This window comes from Alexandromys fortis, unplaced genomic scaffold (genome assembly GCF_014885135.2).
Source record: "Alexandromys fortis isolate MF-2015 unplaced genomic scaffold, M_Fortis_MF-2015_v1.1 scaffold_34, whole genome shotgun sequence".
NCBI lineage: Eukaryota > Metazoa > Chordata > Mammalia > Rodentia > Cricetidae > Alexandromys > Alexandromys fortis.
This window is the reverse complement of record NW_026067933.1, coordinates 10,036,034-10,059,053: the sequence shown is the minus strand read 5'-3', so window position 1 is coordinate 10,059,053 and position 23,020 is coordinate 10,036,034. Positions and strand designations below refer to the sequence as shown.

The 23,020-nt window shown below is 39.0% G+C and overlaps 1 protein-coding gene across 3 annotated transcripts in view; it reads left to right on the top strand.

Moving 5' to 3' along the window:
• Nucleotides 1-23,020, top strand: part of Mdfic (MyoD family inhibitor domain containing) — an 88,278-nt gene that overhangs the window by 47,874 nt on the left and 17,384 nt on the right. For 2 of the 3 annotated variants that reach the window (XM_050145916.1, XM_050145915.1), the window contains exons 4-5: nt 6,202-6,480; nt 7,170-7,205. In XM_050145916.1, the coding sequence (XP_050001873.1) occupies nt 6,202-6,480; nt 7,170-7,205 (315 nt within the window). The remainder of the gene's footprint in view (nt 1-6,201; nt 6,481-7,169; nt 7,206-23,020) is intronic. The other variant, XM_050145917.1, reaches the window with a different exon arrangement.

Here is a 23,020-nt window from a genome sequence, read left to right as displayed (position 1 = left end):
CTTTTTGCATGTCTATTTGTCTGTTAATTGATTCTTTATAAAACATGAAGGAAATGTGTCTTACGTCTTAGGAACATCACAGATATATTGATTCCAAATGTGCCCATTATTGCCTCTTAGAAAACACAGGGGTGTTTCCTTTAAGAAATGAATACATTATGTCCCTCATAAATCTGTCTGCCATTTTATACAACGTATTTAAAAATAGTTTTTTCAAAAACTCATACCTTGATGATAATTGTTTTATTGAGGTATTGTTTTGATAATGTAAAGCAGTGTTTGTGTAATTTCTTTTCTACAAATTGTGTATAGATGCATATGCATTTATTTTCTTAGGTGTATTCACAACATATTTATTAGTAATATATTGTAATAACTATAGGTGGTAGTCACTTTTATCAGTTTACTCAGTGGTAGATGTATCTATTAATTGGGTCAGGGAGCAAAAGGAATACCACAGCAAATACCATACTGCTATGAGGTTTTCCAGGAAGAATAATAACTTAAACACAAACATAAATCCGATAGTTGGCATTCTATAACCAAACCTGACAATTTAAACATTTTAAAGTCAAAAATGGGAGACTCTTTACTCATACAAGTTAGCTAGAGACTGTGAGGCACGGTAAGATGTCATTCATTTGAGTATAAAATCAAACAGTAGATACAAAAGTTTGTTTGTTTTTTAATGACTTATAGTTTAAGGGCCATATATATAATACAGACACACATACACATATACACCTTAAGTGAAAATATGCTTTATGTTCCTTAAAATTCTTTTTTTTTTTTTTTTTTGATTTTTTGAGACAGGGTTTNAAAGAATAGACAGTCAAATATTGGTCAAAGCGTGAAATAAGAAGGGTTTGAAGACCTCATCGTCCTTTTACGGCTCAAGGAATTTGGTTCTGTTCGGGTTTTTTTTTGTTTGTTTGTTTGTTTGTTTTTTGGTTTTTTTTTTTTTGTTTATTTTTTGAGACAGGGTTTCTCTGTAGCTTTTGGTTCCTGTCCTGGAACTAGCTCTTGTAGTCCAGGCTGGCCTCGAACTCCCAGAGATCTGCCTGCCTCTGCCTCCTGAGTGCTGCAATTAAAGGCGTGCGCCACCACCGCCCGGCTCTGTTCCTTAAAATCCTCATTTTGAATTTATTTTTATTGCATTTTTTTCTAGAAAATACAAGATCATTTCTTCATATTTACTTGATACATGTTTTTCAATGGCTGTTAGGGAAAAAAGTAATTATTAACACTATCACAGAATTTAAAGATGAAGGCAAACGGAGAACTTTGAAAGTATAGGGAATCTATCTATGTAGGTGAGATTAAGGGACGGAACCAGCCTGGGCATGATGAGACTGGGAGTCAGTCTTCTCTGCTTCCAGGAGGATCCCTAGTGTTTGGTTCCTTCACATATCTGAAGTATGCTCTTTACTGTGGGCGAGGCTCGGTGGCCGCCAGCCACTTTACAGAGCGGACACACCCTCATGGCCAAGCCTGGAAAGAGTGTGTAGAAACAAGTGGATCTCCGAGAACATGAATGAATGGCTGAATCTACCTGCAAGAGAAGGTTGGAGCACAGGAGTAAATAGCTACCTGGAACAACCCAGAAATGGATTTTCAGGAAGCTACCAGTCTTCCTCTCTGGACATTAAATATGTTGAATTATATTCTAAATATTCTTTATGAAATTTGGCAATATCAATAAACCAGTTGCCTTTCTGAACAATTTTTAACATTTTTCCTTTTTTATTTTGAATAGTAATACTTCCTATTGAAATCTGATGATTCATTTCACAATGATTACAATTGAATTAATTTTTTAAAGAAAATACAATGTGTAAGAATGTGAACTTACAGCTAGGGAGCCACAGTGTCTGATTGGGATCAAAAATCATGAATGTTCCAAAAAAAAGCATAAGAATTTCAAAATATAATTTAATATGCTAAATGTATATCTTAGAGACAGTGGAGAGAGAGAACAGGATATGTGACCAAAAGACTCTAGAAACTCCACAGATAAATAAGGCATTTCCAAAAGCCCTGGGAGGAGAAAAACAAAAAGCAGTATAGTATACTTACCAGGAGCCTCCAGCTAGGCAGAATTTAAAGGCTTGTGCACCCAGACTTTGCACATGGAGAAAGTCTTGGCCCTGTCTCATGAAAAAGAGAGCACTTTCATGTTGATTCTAAGTGATTTTTTAACTAAATTCACATTACATAGCAATAAAAGGCAGTATACATTAATAATTATGAGTCATGTTATAAAACATCTCATCTCCCATTTAACAACACTATTGCATATAGATTGGTAGGATGAATGGTGTCTTTTAATAACATTTAATATACTAAACTGTTTATATATTCATATATAGTATCGCATATACAATATCACTATCATTATTCTCTCTCTCTCTCTGTGTCCTATAGTGACCATGTAGTACTGCATGCCCAGTAAGAACCTTATAATTATCTCTGAGGAAAGCAATGGGATTTAGTGTGATTTTAAAAGTATATAGCAATCATTTAAATTAACTAAGTGCCTGAGAACCCTCACAGTTTTATTGAATATGAGTTGTGTGGACATCAGCAATGAAGATAGATTATCTGCTCCCACTAATAGATTATATGCTGGAGTAAAACATGGCTTTCTGTTGCTGCTCCAGCAACTGCAGCTTCGTGTATGCTTATTACGAGTTACAATATCACCTAGTTTTTTTTTAATTATCAGAAGAAGTTCATGCTATTGACTCATTTATTCCCATGTTTATTATTCCCAATGAAAACTGTTAGACCTAATCCTCCATGATTGAAAACATTTGAACCTAGAAAGAGCAGTATTTCTTAAGACTTTTGTAACTATTCATTATGGATATTAAAATTACAATCATGCGGCATTGTGTGAGCTGTGGTTTAGAAAAAAAAAATCTCTACACATATGGTGATCAGGTGACCGACGCTATCCAGGTCTGGAGATGCTGAATGCTCTAGTACTTGGTGTTTGAAATTTTGACAAGTATTGCATTCACTCCTGAATATCGAGAATACATTTTTTTTGCTCATAGAGAGTAAATTTAAAATGGGGTCTTTTGTAGCGGCACCCGTCCTGTTTGGAGTGATATAACAGATGCTGAATGTTCATATATCAAACAAAACGCCAGCCTTCTGTAGAAAAGAGGTGTCAAAAAGTTTCTTTGTACCTTTAACGCATGCGATTATGTCGTACAAAATGCAGAGTTTGTAAAAATTTCTTGAATATACAGGCAAAAAAATGAATAATTCAAAACAAGCCCTAAGTTCTACATTCTATTGTCCCTTTATAACACAGGCAGAAGATAGCAGCGCACTCCCAATAGAGCTGAACTTGCACCAGTTACACCTCGGAAAATGCCAGATGGTCTATGGTCTACTTTTGAGAGCTGTCACATATGTAAAGATTTGAAAAAAAGCAAGACAGCTGAATGAGAACGGTGCATCATTAAAGCGGGAGCGAGGGTCCCCAGGCGTCGCCTGTGTTTTAAGAAGCCTGTGTCACCCCCATATTAGCATGCTGGTTTAGAGCTCTCCATGAGTTCTACACAGTAAGAAGAAATCTATTTTAAGCTAAATAGTTGTGGTTTAATCAGGTAGGCAGTTTCATTCTCCATTGGAAAATAAAATCATGTTTCCTGTTTAGTTTTAATTACAACTCGACCATAAGATTAAAATCATACCCTTGAAAAGTGATCAATGAAGCCACTTTTCCTATCCGTTGAGATGACTAAGATAAAGCGTATTCAGTTTTGATTTGATGGGCTGCACACATGCGGCAGAATCATTCGACTAAAAAAATGTTTTAATATTTGCAAAAAAATAAAACCTGAAGGGAAGAGGTAATATTTGGTTACTTAACTATAATTCCAAAACTCAGAAAAATAATTAGGCGACAGTGAAACAAAAAATAAAATTGCCATCATTTATCTGCCCCCAGAAATAGATACGGTTTGAAGATTGAAGCGTAGATAAATTGTTAAGTATGCATTAAACTAACCCAGCTCTAACCCATAATTTGCAGTCTGTTCTGTTAGTAGAAAGAAAAAAAAAAAAGGTCAAATTTATCATTGTTTGAATTTGGAGGCAGGACACAACCATCTTTTACCACTTGCATTTTTTTTTAATTTATTGAGACTGTTTAACTATTGCATAGTAATTCTCAGGTTATCTCAGACTAGAGTATGAGAAGATATTTTTGACTGATTGGTGAAGATTGGCCCAGCATTGGTCAGTGACATTTCAACTTCACCAAGCTCTGAGATTGCTTGAATTTTTTGTTTTAGAGAAGAAGTAGCTCAAACGTTCCATTTCTTTGGAGAGATTTCTAGAAAGTGCTCTGGGAAGAGCAGTAAATTAGGTTGAGCTGTCTTCTTTGGCATCTTTCGAAATATATATGCCTACCCAGCTGAGGGCTCAATGGCAGTCATTAGGATGTCATTCTGGATGCTCTGGGAAGCAGGAGCATAGGATTTTCTAAATCAAGTGATTCCACATTCCTAAGAAACAGATCTCCTGTTGAAGATGCTGGTTTGTAATAGTGGTCCTGAGGTCACACGGAGCTGCTCCGTAGTGCCGATCAACACAAATTGTCATTGCTCACCCAGTTGTTCAATGATGCGGTGTCCAGGGGATTAAATTCATTAGCCTCTTGAGCACCAAGCCATTAAAATAGTCCCTCTTTCCACTTTAGTAAACTAAAGAGTTTCTTTCCATACATAGACATGTGGATGGTCTGGAATTTTTTTTGTATGTCATAGACATGTTATATGTGTGCATACATCTACATACCTGGAAGTCTTCTGTTCCACTGGTTGTGTGTCTGTGTATGGTCAAATGCCACAGTGCAGGAGCTGCTGAAATTTGGTAACACAATTTCACATCTAATTAAAGTTCCATCAATCCTTACTTTTCTTCCCTAAAATGTCGTTGGTAATATTTATTTCTCTTCCTTATTTTGGGATCAGCTTCTTAAGTACCAATAAAAAACAAATCCCAAAAGAAATGTTAGTGGGAACTACACTAACTAAAATAGGACAGAATTACCAAACTAGTAGAATGAACATCCTTATGCCCTCTCCTCGGACATCTCCATGCTCTTCAATAGTGTTTTGTCATTTTCTTGATCCCTGGAACTACATCTATCCATTCTTACTGCTCTCACACAGTGGATCGTTACTCGTGTTTTTAAGGGGCGGGCTTGGAATTTCATTTTTCTCCCTATGATGAGAAGCTAATTCTTCTGTTGTTCACTTGTTAATTGCCTACTGTTAGCATTGCATACTGGAATACTATTTATTTTGTACAGTTTATCTTAAATACATTTTTCTTAATTTTTAACTTTTCATTCATTCCTAAGAGTGCACAATGCCGTAAGCTTGTGTTCTCCTTTCTAGAACTCTGATGTTCGTTCTTTTTCTAACTCATTTCTTTTGTTGGGACGTCTGGTGTAGTGTTGAAGGAGAGGAATGAAGGTGGTCTCTTTTGCTTGGTCCAGTCTCAAACAGGAGTTCTTCCTAAGTGCTTACATGTGCTTTTGGCAGCTGCACCATATCAGATTGAATTAGTTTTTTCTTTAAAACGGACCTAAAGGAATAAACACAGAAAAGATTTTCACCCAGATTTGGAATTGCCTGGGAAAAAACTAAGTTTGACTGTTGTCCAAATTTAAATGTCTGAATTCGTCATTCCTTTCATTTCAATGGAATTGTGAGTTTAGTATTGAGACCATGCTGGTGTATGTGTAGTTAGGAGACCAACAGGCAAGAGCAGCCTTCCCTGAGCCAGTGTTCAATTACCTGTTTTTAAAACAGAGCTTTTTTTTTAAATCTTCTAAAATTATATCTTTGTATAGTGATATTTGTTGAACATACTTTTACTTTACTTTCTAGACCTTCCTTCCTTCCTTGTTCTTTTTTTCTTCTTCCTTCTTCCTCTCTCCCTTCCTCTTCCTTTCATTCTTTTCTTCCTTCTTTGTAGAACATTCCTCTTCTTCCTGACTCACCTTTTCTTTCTTCCTCTCCTCTATAACCCTCCTATCTCTTCTGTTTTATTATCATTGGTTAGACCTCCAGTCTATTTTTGAATTTGTATTTTTGAATATATCTTTTCATTATTGTAAAATAATAGCTTCTTAACTTCTTGCTTAACTAGATGGACTTTTTTTTTTTAACTCAGCCCAACCTCAGCGCCTGCCTCGACTGCAGACAACAACACAGGAGTCCAACAAGGAGGAAACAGGCAAGATAAAGAATGGGGGCCCCACAAGTCTGAGCAATGGAAATGGAATTCATCACGGAGCCAAACATGCACCCACAGATCATCACAAAAATTCAGCTCCTGTTTCTCAGAAAATGCATAGGAAAATCCAGTCCAGCTTGTCTGTAAACAATGATAGCAGTAAGAAGAGCAAAGTCAATGCTCTCTTTTCCCAAAAGTCTGCCTCCTCCCCGGAAGGTAAGTGGGGATACATTAGATATGCATCTTTCTTTCTTTCTTTCTTTCTTTCTTTCTTTCTTTCTTTCTTTCTTTCTTTCTTTCTTTCTTTTTTAAATCTTATGAAAAATTATTCAGAAGCAGTAAATTGATCCGGAAAACATGAGTAACATTTTTGCCCTTCCATCAGACAAACATAAATTTTATTGGTAACTTTTTCCAATAAAAGTCCAGGATAAAAAAGGAAGACCCGGCAGCCAGCCTTCTGCTTTTAGATTACCATCCTAGAGTGACTAGTCATTACTTTAAATATAGCAGGTGCACTTTTTTTTTAAAATGCCACAGTTAAAAATATGAATATACCATTTTGGGGCATATCAGAGTGCCGGTATTCTTTCCCTCCGTGGTACAGTGCGCGATGCTGTGCAGTGGAGATAAGATTACCTGCTTGCATTTTTGTCTTGCAAATTCATTCTTAATATGCAGAGCTGAAATGGGAAAAAGATCGTGTAATTTCCCCGGTCTTGCTGGAAAACAGACCAGGCGAGGAGTGTCTGTGTGCTGTCTTCCAGCTCCCTTGCTGCCAGCACGTAGCACACGCCCACTCTAGCCCCGCCCAGCTTTTTTGCTCTTCTCTCATACACTTGCCAATGCTCTCTGACCTCCGGGCAGCTGGTAATTTTTTTTTTTTTTTTTTTTTTTTTTTACAGTGCTATCTCACTGGGCCTTAGCTGAGTTAAAGTCAGGTAAACTATGGACCAGGGTGGTTTTTCTCTATTACAAACTCACTTGATGACAACCTGCATAATCTCTCCATATGGTCCATTGTGTCATATTAGAGGAAGCAAAAACCCAATCTGTGTAGTCAAACTTGCGAATTACTCCCATGTGCATGGCTTTCTGTTCTTCCCCCTTTCCCCATCTGCAATTATCTATCTGAAATCCAGAATCTACTGTATATATTTGGTACTAATAAAATATGTTTGTATGCATATATATGTATATAGTCACTATCTATATATATTTTCCTTACCTTTCTGTTTTAATTGACCTGAAATCTTAAAGAGGATTCTGTGGAAGGTCCCCATAAAGCTAGCCATGTGTACTCACAGTGATAAATTGAGCTGTAAATAGGGAATTGTATTGAGAGTTCCCGGTAATGAGTAGGAAAAAGGATATTACATTTTGGCTACAGGTGTCTTAAACTCAACTGAGGCGAAGTGTTAGGTTGATCAAATGATATGATAATAAATGGTCTGCATAGTTCCAGGTCAGTGACACTACTTTCCAAACTAATTAGATTGAAAAGGACATGATTGACATTTGAAAATGAGTTTGACATGTAAGCTGCGTGGTCATCTCTGAAGTGTAGGTAGGTTGTTAACTAAACTGGCTCTCCAAGGAGTTGGGAAGGCAATGCAATTTTCTTTAGAGGATCTTCCCTTCGAGGTGATTGGCTGAAATAATTGAATGCAATTGAAATCTACTTGTTTTATACATATGAATTTACTTGTTATGTTCTTCGGCTCTTGTTTTCCATTTTACTTATTTTAATATTAAAAAGTGATACCACTGGCATATAAGTCTAACTTGAAATAGTTTATATGGCTTTTCAAGAGTTCTTGCTTTTAATTGTGTTTGGATTTATTTGGAATGCAAGAATGCATCTTTGGTAGTGACATGGAGGAGAAAAGGAAGCAGGGTGTGAATGAAACACATTCCTCCTATCTGTCTTTTTCTCCTCTATTTCTTTGCTTTGTCCTCATCTTCTTCTCTGCCCTCCAATATCCTTTTAGGATTGACCACAAATATTTGGATGCAGGAGTTCCTTATAGGCTACAATTATCATAAAATATCATTTAAGATCAAGTTTTGGAGGCATGAAGAGTATGAAACAAAGAAAAGCATCCAAACAGATTGTCGAGTTCTGGCCATGTCTTCACTTTTAGCTTCTAGAATTTTTTATTTTGCATACTTTGTGATTTTTATTTTGAATCTAGACTTAAATTCCACTGTCCTACTTCATATATTCTCAAAGTTAACTATCTCCATGAATTTGGCTCTTGTTTAAGGTTGTGTCTTTAACGTTTGCCTCGGGATTACAGACATGCACCTCCTCATTTGACCTCTAAGAACTTTAAACAGGCAAATAGCATACAGTGGTCAAGCCAAGAACACAGAGCATCTGCTTTGGATGTTAAATTTTACCGTGACCCCATTGACTGCGGTGGCTTCTCTGAGACCCTCAATGCCACTTTCCTCATTTATGTTTTGATAATGTCATGCAATTCACAGGACACTAGTGTGGCTGAGCAGAATAGCAGCCCCCATGAACAAAGCAGGTAGACAGTTTCTGGTACAGAGGGAGCACTCGTTGCCCAGATGAGACAACACAGCTTAAAAGAGGCTGCTGGAGTCTCTTCTGTTGGCAGTCAGCCCTGTCTCGGTGCTCTACACACTCAGCCATGCTGAAGTCCAGTCCTCCTCACCTTAGGACACACAATGCCTCCCAACTCTAAAACTGGTTCCCATATTTGGTCAGTAGAGGCCCTTCATCGTTATAATGAAACACTGTGAATTAACTGTGTATTACTTTTGTCATTTGAGCCAGATATATGTCTCTCAAGTTGTCAGTGTTATTTGTATTCAATGTTCAGTATAAAAACCACAACCAAAAAGGGAGTACAACGTCCAAGAGGGTAGCTGTTTTTGAAGTTTTCATGTAATATTATATTGTACTTTTTTGTTAGTTTGTTGCATGTAGAATAATTATACATGATGAAGGCTTAAGAAAATATGAAACAGAAACAAAATAATGAAGGCAAACATCACAAGTCTGACGTTAACTGGATCCACAGAGTCAATTTTGGACAAGCCAGGGCTACATGGTAGTAAAACCCTGTCTGCCAGAATCAAAAATGCAAAGATCCTCAAAGAAAAAAACAGAAGCAGTTTTCTAAGTCTATTCATTAAAATGTCCCATTACAATTGCTTTACAAAAACAAATTTCATCCATGTTTATTCGCACAAAACAAAAAGCCACTGCAAGAGCCCCTGTTCCAGCAGGTAACATAGATCTCTGCAGCCAGGGGCCATTCCAGCAGAGGAAAACCATTTCACTGTGGCCCTGGCCTCTGGGAATGCCACAGCTTTCTCCACATTTCATGAGAGATTATCAATGTGAGAGGGGAGGGGAAGGGAGGGGAGGGGAGGGGAGGGCAGAGGAGAGGAGAGGAGAGGAGAGGAGAGGAGAGGAGAGGAGAGGAGAGGAGAGGAGAGGAGAGGAGAGGAGAGGAGAGGAGAGGAGAGGACTGTCCTGAGTTGAGGAAGCTGGGCTGTAAAAAGGAACTTAAAATCTCGAAGACAAATCTGCTTTGATAATGATCTAATCAGGGGGCCAGAGATGAGGTTCAGCAGTTAAGAGCCTTGGCTGCTGTTCCAGAGAACCTGAGTTCAGTTCTCACCATCCACATATTGGCTTACAGCTGTCTGGAGCTCCAGTTCCAGAGAATCCAGTGCCCTCTTCTGACCTCTCTGGACTCCTGACATAATTCAAGGCCGTTTTTCTCCTCAGAGTAAGATACTACCTCAAAGAATCAAGCTAACTCCGGGCAGTGGCGGCACACGTCTTTAATCCCAGCCCACGGGAGGCAGATGCAGCAGATCTCTGTGAGTTCAAGGTCAGCCTGGTCTACAAGAGCTAGTTCCAGGACAGGCTCCAAAGCTATACAGAGAAATGCTATCTCAAAAAACTAGGGGAAAAAAAAAAAAACAGAATCACGCTAACTAATGAAATAATTAATTAATCTGAGCTAAGGATAATTTACAACATCCCTTCAGTGTGGATGGCAGTCCAGCTGTGGTGGAGGCATGGACTTTCATCTCAGTGTGCATTTCCCTGCTTAAATCCCTTCCTCTGGAGATTTCAGGAGCAGCTTTTACACTTGTGCTCTTTGTTGGTTTCTCCCCCCTAAGAGACTAGATTCCTAAAAATTTTGGGTATTTCTCTGTCGTATTTTCAATGGTACCCTGTAGTCTTACAGTTTCCCAAGTATTCATACATGATGTGTTGATTTATTTCAAACCATGGTGTCTCACTCTTCCTTGAAACTAACATAGTTCACATATTCATCTAAAATCTTCGTTTTGCAGCACAGGGGAAGATACTTACGTGGGAAGATAGCACATTTTACTTAAAGGTTATTAAATTAGTAGATTTCTTCCTGTTTTGTATAATTAAATATTTTCATACATACTTAAATTTTCTGATTGCATCACCCAGGTGGAGAGTTTTAAGACAAAATGTGTAAGATTCTTGACCTTTGAAATAATTAGAGTGTAATTTACTATCATCGAATATTCAAATTGCCAAGGGCTTTCATTAGTCTTGAAGACGCTCTTCTTATCATAGGGATGGTAAATGCTAATATGTTTTAGGTGTACTCTTTATAGCTATATTTTTTTGTAAAAAAAAAATTGGTTTCAACAATATTGTTAAAGAGGTTCTTTTTTTTTCTTTTCTTTTCACTGATGTTTGATAATGTATTTGTACTCCGCACTTGATCCTTTAGAGTCAGTGTTTGTAAGAGGTGCACCTTGAATTTCAGCATCTCATTGAGTATCTCTGCTTGGAAAGACAGTGTAAAGCAGTAACTGGGGGATCTCCCTGTTAATCATATAGAGGTGGCTTGGCCTTGATGTTTAGAATACAGATTATCAGTTCACCCCGACCACCATGCGTCTGGGGGTGAGTTTTCAGCCTGTTCATGTTGTGGTATCTTACCTGGAAAACGGGGATGTTATACATGCCTATGTCATAGAGTTGCTCTCAGTTCCTAGTGAACTTTGCCTGCTTGGTGATGATCATTTCTAAGATGCATGGGGGTGGGTGGCAGGAAGATATGTTTCCTGGCTAAGGTGCTGGGTGGGGCCTTGAAAGAAAAGGTAGAGTCGATTTAGAGAGTTGAAGGTAGACTGTCCTAGTTTCTTTTTCTGTTGATGTGATAAAAATGCCCTGACAAAAAAGCAACTTATGGGGAGGAATTTATTTTAGCTCACAGTTTCTATTAGAGTTCATCATAGTAAGAAAGTCAAGGCAAGTGGAATCTTAAAAGACAGTCCCATGACATCAACAGTCAGTGACAAAGAGAAATGAATGTGCACATGCATGCACGCATGCTTATTGTTCAGACCACTTCTCTACAACTATATGATCTGCAACTGTATGAGAACTCAGACCCAAGTAATGTCGTTGCCCATTTGGGTTGGTTTTCCCACATCTACGAAGCTAATATGAGTGTCTCCAACAAATCCCCCTACAATCTAATCGGAACATTTCCTCATTAAGACTCTCTTCTCAGTTGATTTTTATACTGTATGAAGCTAAGAATTAAAGCCAGCCATCAAATAGAAGGATCCAAGGGTACAGGAAATTTTATCAATTAGTATTATGTTCATGTTGCATAAATAATTTAACCTTGCGAATAAGCTGATGAAGCAAAGATGATGGTGAAGTGAACAGGAAAGGGTCACTGCCCAGGCTGCCAAGATGTCTGATTTGAAGATGTATCCCCACTCTGTGTGATTTGCTGAAGGACATCATTGCGTAGACTCTGTTCTTTTGGGCTGTGTTTTATTCTATCATTTGGAACTCCCTTGGTTGCTCTTGTGTAGGTCTGGACACCTTCATACCTGCAGTATGTGCAGTGATCTTCACTGTGATTCTCTTACAGCCTCCTGTGCTCTAGTGATGGCCCACCTCTGTAAGTCAAATAATGAGTGGTTTGAGACTTGTCGCCTTGCAGAAGCTAACAGGCTCCAGTGGAGGTATCTGGACGAGTGGGTGGATTGAAGCCCAGTCTCTGTGGTTTTGGCTTCTGCCCTTCTTTACACTCTTCTTAGAGATGCTGACTCTATGATCTTCTTTTTGCTCCTTCTTAGACTCCCCCTCATCCTTTTTTTTTTCTGTGCATTTCTCTGAGCATTTATATTGTGACAGCTTTTCATAATATACTAGAGGGTTGAGCATCCTCTTGCCAACAGCAAGTCCTCCAGGAAATTCCTGCCAACCTCATCAGTTATTATTATTATTATTATTATTATTATTATTTTAGTTTAGTCCATATAGTTTTGCACAACTTAGACATTCCAAAATTTAAAACCTGGAATAAAGTGTCAAAATTGAAATTAAGTTCCTCACTCTAAGTTTTATAACACTTTAAAACCACCACTCTTTTTCTCCCATACAAAAGGCATCGCCCGTGATTGTAGGTGTAGCAGACCAGTGTCTCAGTGGGGATAGATAATAATGGGGTTTTATGATGTCTACACAGTGCTACAGTCAGAGCGTCCAGAGACAGATTTTCTATGGCTTGGAAAAGATATGCCATGGCGTTCCTCAATTTGCCTGGATGACATTTTGCTTGGTTGTGTTCTGTTTTCTGAGGCATGGTGTTTTTCAGTGCATGTCAGAATAACACTCGGGATACATGGCTTAGATTGTGAGTTCTGGGGCAGTATTGACCAGTGCTTTGGAGACTAGAAGTTTAACCAGTTTAACTGCTCATTCAGTACACTAAGTAGAATAACAAATACTCTGTGTGTGTAAATGTGTGTGTGTGTGCGTGCACACGTGCGTATGCATGTGTGGTACAAGGAAAGTCATCGTTTTTTTTTGTTTAAATTTACTTGAAATATTTAAATGTTTAATAAATTGTAACAATTATTGAGAACTTTACAAGAAGTATTTCTGTAAAGGCCAAAATAGGAAAAATAGAAATGATTTCACAAAGTTCTGAAACTCGAAAGTATACCACACACACACACACACACACACATGCCAACATAAAGATATTGAAAACAAGCCTCAATTCTCAGAGTCCCTCCACCCACCCTTTGTTATAAGAATCCACATCTTTGCAGGCTATCTGGAATGATGTTAAAAGCTGCCGGCTGTGTTTGAACGCCATCATCGGAATTTCTGGCTTTTGGTTTTGTACTCAGTTTGTCTAAGGCAACTGATCTACCATTTAAATGAGCGCAGCATCCACTCAGGACATGGGTGGGGAGGAAATCAAACAATGAAGATACAGATAGATCAGCCAGGAAGCTTTAGGGGTGGGGTGCTTGGGAGCAGAGAGCATTCAGAGCCAAGCGAAATGGAAAAAGCCGAGGAAACCTATGGCCCTATTTGCACACTGTGCTTTTTAGTATAATCTTTAATACAGTGTTAGGAACTGTAGGGTGTTTGTGTGTGTGTGTGTGTTTTAATTTTTGCTTTGAGACCAATATGTTTGCTATAGGCACGTTAGGCAAGTGTAGAGGAAGATTTGCTCTCAAACACAAGTCATGCCGTGTCTAGACGAAAGAAGCCCTGCAGGTCATCACACGGGTTCCAGATAGATGGAGAAGTCTTGGTGCATGAATAATTCTAAGTTGAAAATGATCGGAGGTCACTTGCTCATTCTAAGCTGCACTGCCATTACTTTCCCAGTTCCAGTCATTGAGGAAATGACTAGAAATTACAAAATCAAGAGGAATAGCTGAATGTAGTTGGCAGCTGATTGTGACTAGTCTCATATCGGGTCAGTCTGAAATAATTCAAGTGGAAAGTTCCAAAGCGCATTTGGAAACACATTCATGAGGCTTCGGAGAAAGTTTAGAACTAGGCTTGCTTATCAATATTGGTTCTCACGGAGCAGATATTGGAACCTGTGCTCAGTTCGTTCTCTAAGTAGAGATTTCTAAGTGAAGGTCAGGTGCCTGAATCAGAATGTCTCAGGTCCCTAGAGACTGGCCGGTTTGGTGCCATAGAAGTGTAAGTGTTGGAGTCATTGGAGACAAACACACAGCAATGTCGTACTTTTCTCCAGAAACAAAATCAGGTGGAAAGTAAGACTGAGTAATGACATACTGACAGGGTACAGTGGAAGGATTCAGAGTCAGAGAGAATTGAACGACCACTTGGGTGAAGGAAATAAGAAACCAAGAAGACGAAGGTTTGATAGCCTATTGTCAGGAATACAGGGATAAAAGGGTCTAAGATCATGAAGGGGACCATACCCAACTGTACCAAGTTTTGTTGGCAAATAAAGAAGATTAGCTCTGAAATAATCCTATTGGATATAGTAACTTGGATATTATTTAATGCTCTTCTAAGAACCATTTTCATGTAGTAGCCAGAATGATTTGGATCAATGGTATGAGGAAACACGTCAGTAGAACCCTAAAAAAAAAAGAGAGAGAGAAAGAAAGAAAGAAAGAAAGAAAGAAAGAAAGAAAGAAAGAAAGAGAGAGAGACTAGGCTGAAGTACAGAACCAGAGAACTACTTTTCTCAGGTTTATATTGTTTTGTTTCAAAATGGGAAAGATTTGAGTATGTTTACATTTGGATGGAAAAGATCCATGAGAGAGAAAAAGGCTGAAGATTCAAGAAGGTAGTTAGGATATATTTTTCACAAACCAACACATAGTTTCCTTGGCGTTTAGGTCTTGAGTTCATCACACTAGACCAAATGAATACACAAACATTATCAAAACAAGAGAACTGAGCAACCAGAGAAGCATTTCATGAGTCACTGACCTCTGTATGTGATGTAAACTTACTTGGTTAATCTTAGAAGACTTCTGAGTAACTTCTTTGGAATGACATGGTGGGAAGGTTTGCTGACTGAAACATCCTTCTTCTCAAGGCCCCATTCCTGTTCTATTGTAAGGGTACCAATCCCATTTGAATAGAAGGCATCGAAAGAGTCATCATCATGAGTCTTACATTTCTGACTTTTGTGTCTTGGTCCACAGCTCCATAGGACTTGATAGCTGCTTGTAACTGATGTCCACAAGGCCCTGAGTTGAATTTAATCACAGATTTTACACAAAGAATAGTTAACAATAAAGCAATACTTGAATTGCTGAACAAATGGTTGCAGCTTTAGAGCGCGTGCGTAGGAAAGATGAGTCAGGAAACCACTGTGTAATTCAGACAAACAGAACACAATATGTTGATTGTAATATATGTTTAAGAATGTTGTAAAGTGCTATTCCTGGGGAGATGTGAACAAATATTACTCACCCCAGGTAAGAAATAATGACAACCTGAAGTGTGCGTCCCACCAAAGTTCCACTTAGTGAGTGAACCGGTAAGTTTCATTGAGGTTACTTATAGGTATATGTGTGAAGGGTTACTTATAGGAGCACAAATACTCCAAAAGCAGCTGCAGCAACAAAGCCCATCCCAGCATGAGTGACAGCTCAGAAAAGATGGAAGGCTAGAGCATATTCCACAACACATAAACAGCTCAAAAGGCTAAAGTGTCTTTTCCAGGCAACTTAGTTTGGCCTTTTCCTTTCCAGCTACTTCCAGGCAGGTCAGCTTGTCTGAGAGTGTTTCTCAGCCATCCCTACAACTTATATATGTTTGAGAAGGAGGGTCCTAGTGAATCTGGTCAGTTTCAGAGACTTCAGTAAGCTATTGTATATTTCATGAGTTTTAGTATCTTTCTTGAAGTGTGGGTGTTTTAATTTTTGAGAAACTGTTATACAATGAAAGCAAAGATGTGTTTTAGTATGATCTACTCTTCATTCAATTAGTATCAGCATAGACTTGAAAAGATTGATATTTAAACTATAATTATGAACTGTGATTAATTGTGATTGTGTCTTACAGAGTAACTGATCATATTTGGTTTAATGAATTAATTTGAGAATCTGATAAAATTTATTCTTTTTCTTCTAAGATTTAAAGACAGGTAATAAAATCTTGTTAGCGGTTTTGGTATTCTTGTGGTAACTAAAGAGATTAGATCTAAGAAGATATCTTATTTAAAAATCAAATATTTCTAAGTACTGAACTGATCATGGGACTTAATGAACCATGGTGGCAGGTTTTAATTTTGAAACAGAATCCCTGCTGTAGTATTGAGGAAATTGTGCTGACATGATCTGATTTAGTGCTCTTAAAAATTACCTTATCTTATTGGCTGAGAGTAGGTTACAAAACAGCCAAATAAGTGCTCTTTGTAAGAGCCCTTGCCATGATTCAGAGGATGAGTGATGGGTGAGCATCGGTGTGGCATTGCTGGAGGCCATGAGATGCTGTTGCTATGGATATACAATTGATTGTAGAATATACTTCGGTGAAGAACACACTTTCAGCAGAAGAAATGGGAGGATGAAGGATGACTCCCAGCATTTTGGTCAGAGGAAGAGTGGTGTTGTGATACTGAAGATAGAAAAAACTTGGTTCTTAGGGTAAGGGCAACTTTGATTTTGTTGGATGTGGACTGCTGTAATTTCTATGACTGTTACTTTTCAATGTTTGGTATGATGGGGAGCTTGAGCCTGCAGTCTAAGATATTTTCTATGGGATGTGAGGGTGTAGTGTATATAATGGCTGAGTCATTGTAGTTCAGGATGAGGGGAACGGGAAATAAAGTCTAAGTGTTGGCTTTCCTTTGGACATTTTCCATATAATTCTAATATGGATTCAGAGTTAAGAACTGGGGCCAAGAAAGAAAGTGCAGAAATATCTTAAGAACAGAACCCTAAAACCAGTCAGTAGTGAAACACTGTCTCAAATATCCAAAGAGACAGAGAGAGACAGAGACAGAGACAAAGACAGAGACAGAGAGAGAACAGAACCCTGAGCCACCATTTCATTGATTAGAGAATAGCAAAAAAAAAAAAACAAAAAAAAAAAAAAAACAAAAAAAAAAACCTGGGGGAGAGTACAGGTGAGTAGACATTCATAAAAACAAAAAAGAGAGCCATCTGGGAAATCAAATGAAGGAAGTGTTTTAAATTGGAATGAGTGTTTACATGTCACATGTTTCTAAAAGTTCAATAAGATGAATGAGATTTACTCATGGAGGTCTTTGGTGGGTGGGTATTTCTGTTCCTCTTCTTATAGCTATGGCAAAATACATGACAAAAGCAACTAAGAAAGAGTGGATTTTGGTTCACAGCTCAAGGGTAGGGTCAATAATGATGCATAATGGTGAGGCTGGGTGAATGAGAGGGGAGGCAATTCATAGCAGGGTTCTGTACTGTCAGTGTGTGTGTGCATATATATCAGATTTCAGATCATTACAATAAAATGACCATTTTTTGAGAACAGAAGTTATGCTGACAGGAATCTGTGGCAGTGGGCACAATACATCTTCAGTCTGCAGGTGAAGAGATTCATGCTGGTTGGTGTTCAGCTAGGTTTCTTCTTGTATTCAGCCCATTATCTCCATTGCTGTGAGTCTCTTCCTTCAAACCTCTCTTGAAACATCCTTTTAGGCACAATCAGTAGTATGTTTTCTCAATGACTGTAGATGCACTGTGGTTTTTCTTTTGTACTCCAATTGTAGATATCATGAGTGCTTCTTATAATAATTACTCTGGGATTACAGAAGCTATCTGACCGCTATTAGATCTTCCTAGTATATTTGCAAAGAAACACATTTACTAAACCTTAACTTTTAATAGTACATGTGATTTGACATCATTGCATATCTCTTAAATTCTGTGTGCTTGTTTTACATATTTAAGTTTTTAGCCATGGCACATCAAAAAAAAAAAAAAAAAAAAGAAGAAACAGTATAGAGACACTTACTCTTAACCCCTTAATGTCCTAATCATTGCATGCAATAAAAGTAATTTGTTTTATAATGTATTATTTCAAATTTATATAAATTATCTTTTTACACTGCAGGAAAAGACTTTTCAAATAGCTTTTGCAGAGATTCCCAGTAAATTGAAATGATACTAAGTGGCATATGCAGATGGTCACCTTAGAAAAATCTACAGTAGTCAGGCAGTGGTGGCACACACCTTTAGTCCCAATGCTCAAGAAGTAGAGGCAGATGAATCCCCAAAACCAGCCTGGTCAACAAAGCAAGTTCCAGGACAGCCAGGGCTCTACCAGAAAGATACCCTTTCTAAAAATCAAAAATCAAAAACAAACAAACAAAAAAACCTATGTAGTACATAGTAAATTTCTAAGTCTTATTTTAATGCTTTTATTTCCAAGCCCTATTTTTAATAACATATACTCAGCAATGACAGGCTATAGCAGAAGGGAGAAATCGAGTACGTGACTTTTATATGGTATGTTTTGAGCTACCATTATTTAAATCTCTATAGATAAGTACAAGAGAAAACAGAGGAAAAACTTTGAGTCAACCACAATCTGATGACGCATTTATTTCAGGGCTGTTAGGCCAATCTTCACCTGTGATTTCCAACTGATGAGTAGTGAGTGTGGCTTCAGGCCCCTGCAGAGCATGGGGACGTTGGTATTGGTGTCCCTTCCTCTTGTAGAGTTCACTGAAGGGACACTGAGAAGGTGATCAGCTGCAGCTGATCAGGCGGATGTGGGAGGCAATCAGAGGAGCCGGGCAGAATAATCAGAAAACAGCTTGCTTGAGGAAGTTAACCTTTCTCCCTAGTTGGAAGGAGAAGAAAAAGAGACAAGCAAATCGTAGTTGTTGCTTGGAAGACTGAGACATCAAGAGTTTGGGGAAATGTGAAGATAATTGAAAGAAAAGAGTACACTGGATTAATGCAGTTTTCCAGAGACATATTAAGCCTGCCTACGTTTCTCCTGTGGTTTCTCTGGGGAAATCAGTCTAGAGCAAGTGGACCTCCCGGGGAATAATATCCCCATAGCACGGCATCATTTAAACTTGACACAAGAAGTTGAAGTTTATTTTTTTCTAATAATTATGCTCAGTGAGTGATGTGGAAATTGCATTTGGAATGACAAAAAAAGTGGCGGTTTTAGCAAGAACATTTCAGTAGCAAGGTAGATTCTCCTGGGGGCAGGTGTCTGCGAGTTGGCAAGAGATGTTCCCGGAAAGCGCAAGGCAATGTTACTGCAGGCCATGCAGGTGACTGACATTAAGTCACGGGTACTTACCAAAGGTCAGCCTGCCTGCATGCTACACTCTAAAGGGGGAGTCCCAATCTATTTTTTAATCAAGTGCATCTTCTTCTATGTTGCCTAAAAAAGAAAAACAAAGAGAGAAGCTTTTAGAAATACATTTGAAGGCAGGAGGAGTGGTTCAGTCATTAAGAATACTTCCTAACTGGGAGCGCTGGTGTACACCTTTAATCCTAACACTTAGGAAGCAGAGGCAGGTGGATCTCTGGGAGTTTGAGGCCAGCCTGCTCTACAAAGTGAGCTTTAGGACAGCAAAGGCTGTTACACTGAGAAGAAGGAGGAGGAGGAGGAGGAGGAGGAGGAGGAGGAGGAGGAGGAGGAGGAGGAGGAGGAAGAAGNAGAGAGAGAGAGAGAGAGAGAGAGAGAGAGAGAGAGAGAGAGAGAGAGAGAGAGAGAGAGAGAGGAGAGAGAGAGAGAGAATGAGAGAGAGAGATTCCCCCCATCTTGTAACTGTTATAGCCAGATCACAGGGTCCCCGCCCCTAAACCAACTAGGAGACTGAGTCCTGATGTAAAAGCAAAAAGCCTTTATTCTTATACTAGTTTGCAAACTGAGTCTCTCCATGTGTCCAACATATTGGAGTGATCAAAGAGACCCCAGCTCAGTTAGGGTTGAGTTTCTGTAGTAGCAAAGGTGTGGGTGAGGGATTTCTAAGGTTCAGGACCCCTGATTGGCTGCCATTTGTCTAGGGGTGTCCTGGTGAAAAGCAATGGGTGTCTGGCAGGTGATCATATCTACAATGGTTGGAATGTTAGGAATTTTCTTTGGATGGTCTGTTTCTGGGTGGAGACTTGCTAGTCACAGTTTGTGGTCTTTCTTGGAACCAGGGTCAACTGCTGAGACTCAGGCCTCTATTGAGCTGAGTCTTTCATTTCCCTCTTCACAAGTTCCAATGACAGGACCCAATTATGGGACCTGCTTACCCATGGGATTAAGGAGATATTGTTGGGACCTAAGAAACATTAGCTAACAGATTTTTCCAGGGCAGTGACCAGCCTACCAGGCCCTGTAGCCCTGATTTTTTAGTACAACCAAATTGTAATTATAATCCTGAATGTCCTCTTTGGTTCTGTGATTCTGCATAAAGAACCAAATTGTCTTTTTATTGTAGTACAGTTTTAGTTAATAGATCTATTAGTTGACAACTCTGGGTCTATTTTTCTGATACATCAATGGGCACTATGGGCACTATGGGTAAAAATTCTGTCCCCCATACCATGGAGTTCCCTCTTATTTTAACATTTCAATCTATTCTGGGCAGGGAGCATGGGACAATGTGTTCTTTTCTGTAACTATTTAGAGCAATTGAGGCATTGTTGTCAGGGCCCAAGAAGGCTGAAAGTCTAGCCAAAGGTAAAGGAGAGAGTCAGGCCTCTGGTTCACAGACGGTTGAAGAGACCAGGAGCATTCATATAACCTGGACTGGCCCACATCAGCTTTCAGCAAGTCCAAGGTTCACAGTCATTTGGAGCAGGCTGTAGTCAGCAACTGATGCTTAGATGTATCTACCAGCCAAGTGGAAACCTACTGAGATAAGTTTAAACTAGGAACAGAAGTTAAAATTTATGTACTTCAAAGAAAATAATACCTGTGAAGCTTTTGGGACTGTATTGAAATCCGCATCATAGATAAAAGCAGATAATGGGTATCGGTAAACAGCAGGCATAGACTGCTGAGTCCTACCTCTGAGTGCTAGTGCAGATTTTGGTTAAAAACATGTATATTAGCCCAGCGGTGGTGGCCGCACGCCTTTAATCCCAGCACTCGGGAGGCAGATGCAGGCGGATCTCTGTGAGTTGAGACCAGCCTGGTCTACAAGAGCTAGTTCCAGGACAGGCTCCAAAACCACAGAGAAACCCTGTCTCGAAAACAAAAAACAAACAAACAAACAAACAAAAAAAGTATATTTTTCTGCTGTATAGAGAACCAGGTATGGATTGGACAAAGATTAAAATTATCTGATGTGAGTGAGAAGGAAACATGGAACAAGCAACAAATTCACTTAGGAGTTTATTACAGGGGGCGTGTATAGGCCTGGGAAGTCAGTGTGCAGAGAGAGAGAGAGAGAGAGAGAGAGAGAGAGAGAGAGAGAGAGAGCTAGGAAGAGGGTGTGTCCAGCTTTTTTAAAAGCTGCCTAGCACATGCGCACAGGGGGTTGACGTGGCTATGTCATATGCAGATGACAGGGCTCACACATGCTCGCAAGGGCTTAGCTCTGTCATAGGTGGATGATGTAATCTACACTTGCAAGCAAGGGCTTGGCTGAGTTGTGCAGGGACCTTTAACATCCCACAGGGTCATTGGGAACTTCTGTCTGAAGGCTTGTCTGTACCTGCATGACCCCTAGAACCTGGAGCATGAGTCTTATGTGGCTGAAATCATTACAGAGATGTCTTTGGACTGATGAGAAACACCTTTAAATTCATGTTTAAATGGCAACCAGAATAAATCTAAAATCTTGAGCTTGTGACCCAAACAGAAAGTAGTCATTGCTCTATCAGCTTATCAGAATTATACCATAGAAGGGGAAAGAAATCAAAAACATTTTTCATATCTTAACCTGTATTTACATCATCATTTTTAGACCCTCAGAGTTTTTATATCCTCAGAACTTTATATATCTTAAAACTTTTTTTTTTGTCAAGAGAACTAGCAGCTTTAGATAAAGCTAGGTTTGTTTTCTAATATATATAAAAATGAGCTAACAAGATGGCTATAGCTTTGTGGAAGGATCTGGAACCTGTTGCTGCTACACTGACAACATTATAACTGGCCTAGCCATCAAGCAAAGATCCCAGAAGAATAAATAAATTATACCTGAACACAAACCAAGCAGCTTCCAAATCTATTAAAAATAATAGGGACCAGAGTCCATATACAATTAGCCATACCCAGGTTTCCAAAGTGATAAATTCAGACCCCTCTAGCAGGAAAAATAGAACCCAAAATCTAGCAGGAAGAGAAGAGCCAAAAATCTAGGAATAGCCGGTTCAGTGACTCTGTTTCAGGAACTAGCTGAAGATAAAGTTAGATTATAATCTTGAGAATAATCTTGAGAAACAGGAAGTTACCCCCTTGTGATTATCACTGGTATTTTCAGAATTTTTCAGTGGCACCCTCCCTACCCCCTTTGGATTACTGGGTTGTGGTTTTTTCCCTTAAATACCCCTTCTCCTAGCTACTCAGAGTTGAACTTTCTACTCTTGCTTTGGTTATGAGTCTCAGGCCCAGTATACTGGTTCCTGTCCTGTCAATAAACCTCATGTGATTGCAGAAAATACGGTCTCTCGTGAGTTCCTTGGTGGGGAGGGGGTGTTTGTTAGTCTGAGACTTGAGTGAGAGTTTCCCCGCTCCGGAGGTCTTTCAATAGCATTGGAGGCAGAAGTATCTAGAACAGCAGTCTTACAGTCTTAGCCGGGCCCATAAGATGAATTTTTTCCCCTGTGGAAGAGGGACTTTGAAAAGACTGACCTTATTTTGTCTTGGCAAAAGTGATGCAATCAATTCTCCAAGGTCCTGCTGTTTGTCCACAGTCTGGACCAGGTCCTGGCAGCAGGTATTACAATGGGCATCTCGCCCAGTGGTCAGCATTCTCATAATCTAGGTAGACACATCATGGTGTCTCATAATCTTCTT